This window comes from Triticum aestivum, chromosome 1A, assembly GCF_018294505.1.
Source record: "Triticum aestivum cultivar Chinese Spring chromosome 1A, IWGSC CS RefSeq v2.1, whole genome shotgun sequence".
NCBI lineage: Eukaryota > Viridiplantae > Streptophyta > Magnoliopsida > Poales > Poaceae > Triticum > Triticum aestivum.
The window spans coordinates 32426359-32429429 of record NC_057794.1 but is presented as its reverse complement, the minus strand read 5'-3'; the positions used below and the strand labels follow the sequence as shown (position 1 = coordinate 32429429).

The 3071-nt window shown below is 46.8% G+C and overlaps 1 protein-coding gene across 1 annotated transcript; it reads left to right on the top strand.

The window, feature by feature from the left end:
* The first annotated feature begins 1795 nt into the window (after positions 1-1795).
* Positions 1796-2780, top strand: LOC123081940 (uncharacterized). Its single transcript, XM_044504447.1, has one exon. The coding sequence runs from the start codon at positions 1853-1855 to the stop codon at positions 2513-2515; it is 663 nt and encodes a 220-aa protein (XP_044360382.1). The 5' UTR covers positions 1796-1852; the 3' UTR covers positions 2516-2780.
* The last annotated feature ends 291 nt before the right edge of the window (positions 2781-3071 follow it).

The window sequence follows — 3071 nt, the reverse complement described above, 5'->3', positions numbered from 1 at the left end:
GGGCGATGACGGTGGCGCGCCTTTGGCTCGTTCCAGTGCTTTCAGTCGTCGCTAGGTGGACTACAGACTTAGATGTAATTTTTACTTCTGGTGTTTATTTTAGAAAAAGCCTTTATGGCGCACTTTATTTCACTTTAAAAGGAGATATATCGCTTATTACATCAGAAACAATAAAACTAGGTGGGGTATCATCCCAGAAGACAGTAGAATTTGAAATACTATCTCGACAGATAATGAATAGATAGGAAGATTTCTCGTTAAAAAAAACCAAAGCCGATCGAGAATGCTAGGTAAATGATGGACCACTAGATAGAATCGATTTGTTTTATCATGCCGGTGCATGTGTACCGAAGTTTTGACATTTTTTTACTCACTCAAGGCTGGTGCTCGCAGAAGGCCACCGGATTTGACCCCCACGCAGGCGCAGTGACGTGAATAGGTTAAGGCGAAGGAAATCGCAAGGAGGAAAATTGTGACTTGGCATGAGGTGTGTACCTGAAGATTGAGACACACAGTAGGTCGCTCTGAAAATTTTAAATGGCGTAAAAATTGGGAAAACATTTGCTAAATGGGTAAAATGGTAAAAATATTCCCTAAATAGGTAATTCTGATGAAATAAATGTTAAATGAGGTCATTAGAGTAAAAAATTGTGAAAGTTAGAGGTAAAAACTTGAAAGTCTCCTTCTACACCCGAGCTCAAATGAGCTCGGGATGAACAGTAACTCAAAAAACATTTAAAAATGTTCAAAAACATCTGAATTTTCTTATGGAAAGCTTTGAAAATTGTTCTAAGAGCTCGCAAAAATTCATCATGAAATCACATTTGTGGAAGTCGTGGCAAAAACAACAAAATCAGTGCTCCAAAATGCTTTCGAAAGTAGCATTTTCAGAGTATCTTTTTTCCCACAACTTCCACAGATGTGATTTCATGATGAAACTTTGAAAGCTCTTAGAACATTTGTCAAAGTTTGCCATAAAATAAGATTTTTTTTAACATTTTTTAAATGTTTTTCAATTTTTACTGTTCACCCGAGCTCATTTGAGCTCAGGTGCAGAAACTTCACGTCCATAAAAACTGAAATTCACTCTATATTTTACTCAGGCTGGTGCGTCGCTGAAGGCCACTAGATTTGACCCATACTGATTGACAATGGCCATCGGATTCAATTTCTTATTTTTGTAAGGAAGTTCTTTTAAGACCTGCTATTCATTTATGGTTTTTACCATTGCACAAAAAAAGTGTGTGGTATTGGAGTTCAGGGACCAAATCAAGAATCACCAACAAATGAGGGACAAGAAAATTAATTTTTGTTACGTAACAAATCAAGGCCGATCAGCGAACAAATCTGTGATTGCATGGTTAGCAAAACAGTGGTATCCCCAGCACACCTGGATTTCAATCTTGGTGCTCGCATAATTCTTGCATTTATTTCAGGATTTGTAAAAAGAATCAAGGCCGATCAAGAATGCTAGGTAAATGATGGACCACTATATAGAATCGATTTGTTTTATCATGCCGGTGCATGTGTGCCGAAGTTTTGACATTTTTTTACTCACTCAGGCTGGTGCTCGCAGAAGGCCACCGGATTTGACCCCCACGCATGCAGGCGCAGGGCCGACCAGGATCCACGAGCAATGGAGCGAGCAGCACCCGGAGCATGGAACGCAGGTGATGATGATGCCGCATGATGATTCCCCCAGCAAGAAAACGCACCACCTTTCCTTGCAACCAAAGCCACCCACCCTCTCACGCCCTCACATGCACCACCACCACCATCGCCAGTGCCACTCGCGCTGTCTCTTACTCTTATATACATACCCCACTCCAACCAGCACAGATCAGCGTGATCCATGGCGGGCGGGTGCAAGGCGGCGATCGGGTGCGTGGACGCGCGCGTGCCGGTGCGGGCCAGCTACGTCAGCCTCTACAAGTGGCCCGAGTCCGACGCCGAGTTCGTCCGGTCCGTCGCCATGGCGCGGCGCCACCGCCAGCACCCGGACAGCCCCGCTGCCGCTGCCGCCGGGTGCTACGGCGGCGGCAGCGCCAGCATGCGCCGCGGGGCTGGCGTCGATGTCGGTGGAGACAGCCCGCGGGTGGTGGACAGCTACTCGTGCCGCCAGATGTACCTCCGCAGCTACACCTTCTCGACGCGGAAGGAGACCGTGCCCGAGCGCACCATGGCGTGCCTCGGCCGCGTCCGGGAGCGCGCCGCCGTCTTCCCCAGCTTCCTCCCGCACCGGGGCGGCGGCGGCGGGTCCGACGCCGGAAGCTCGTTCGGCAGCTCGAGCGGCGGTGGATGCCAGTACTCCGGGAGGGATCAAGACGGGCGCCGCGGGACTACGACCGGCGGCAGCAACGGGAGGAGGAAGCGGAGGAGGAAGAAGAAGGGGTGCGCCGTGGTGAGGAGGCTGCAGGAGGCGTCGTGCGGCGCGGTGCGGGCCATCTTCCGCCGCCTGCTCGCCTGCACCACCACCGTCGACGTCGAGGTCGCCGAGCCGCCGCCCGGCCGGTGAATGCCGCCATTTGCATGCCGGACTTATCCTCGGTCCTTTTTTTGGCATTCTATTTTTCCTACCGAGTAGTAATTAATATATATTCAGTATATTTTAATCATTTTTCTACTCGAGTTACAGTACAGTAGTAGCTTCTGTTCGTAGCAAATGAGTAACATATATATCATCAGCTTGTAACTTATTTATGATTGTGCTATATTTATTTCTTGTTACATATATGCATACAACCGGTGTGGTTACTTATTCGGTGTTTTTTACCCCTCAACCGTCGAATAACAGTTATTTGGTAATCTGTATATTTTTTAAAAAGAAGAATGATGTCCAACCTATGCATCAGAATGATGCATGCAACCATTGGTAATCTATATCTATACTTAATAATAATACAGACAATATGTTTCACACTTCTATATTTTGCGGTCCTGGTCTAATCATCACTCACGTACCTTACGAGCAAGCAATAGTGAGCAATAACTTTCATTTTAAGCAATTTCATCCTGTCTTTGCATTGGCAAAGTAAAGTGGTCCTTTTTTCTCTGTTGAAGGTGTAATGGTT

What these genes read in the sequence shown, in the direction of transcription:
- LOC123081940 (XM_044504447.1), top strand. Translation starts at nt 1,853, where the DNA reads ATGGCGGGCGGGTGCAAGGCGGCGATCGGGTGCGTGGACGCGCGCGTG.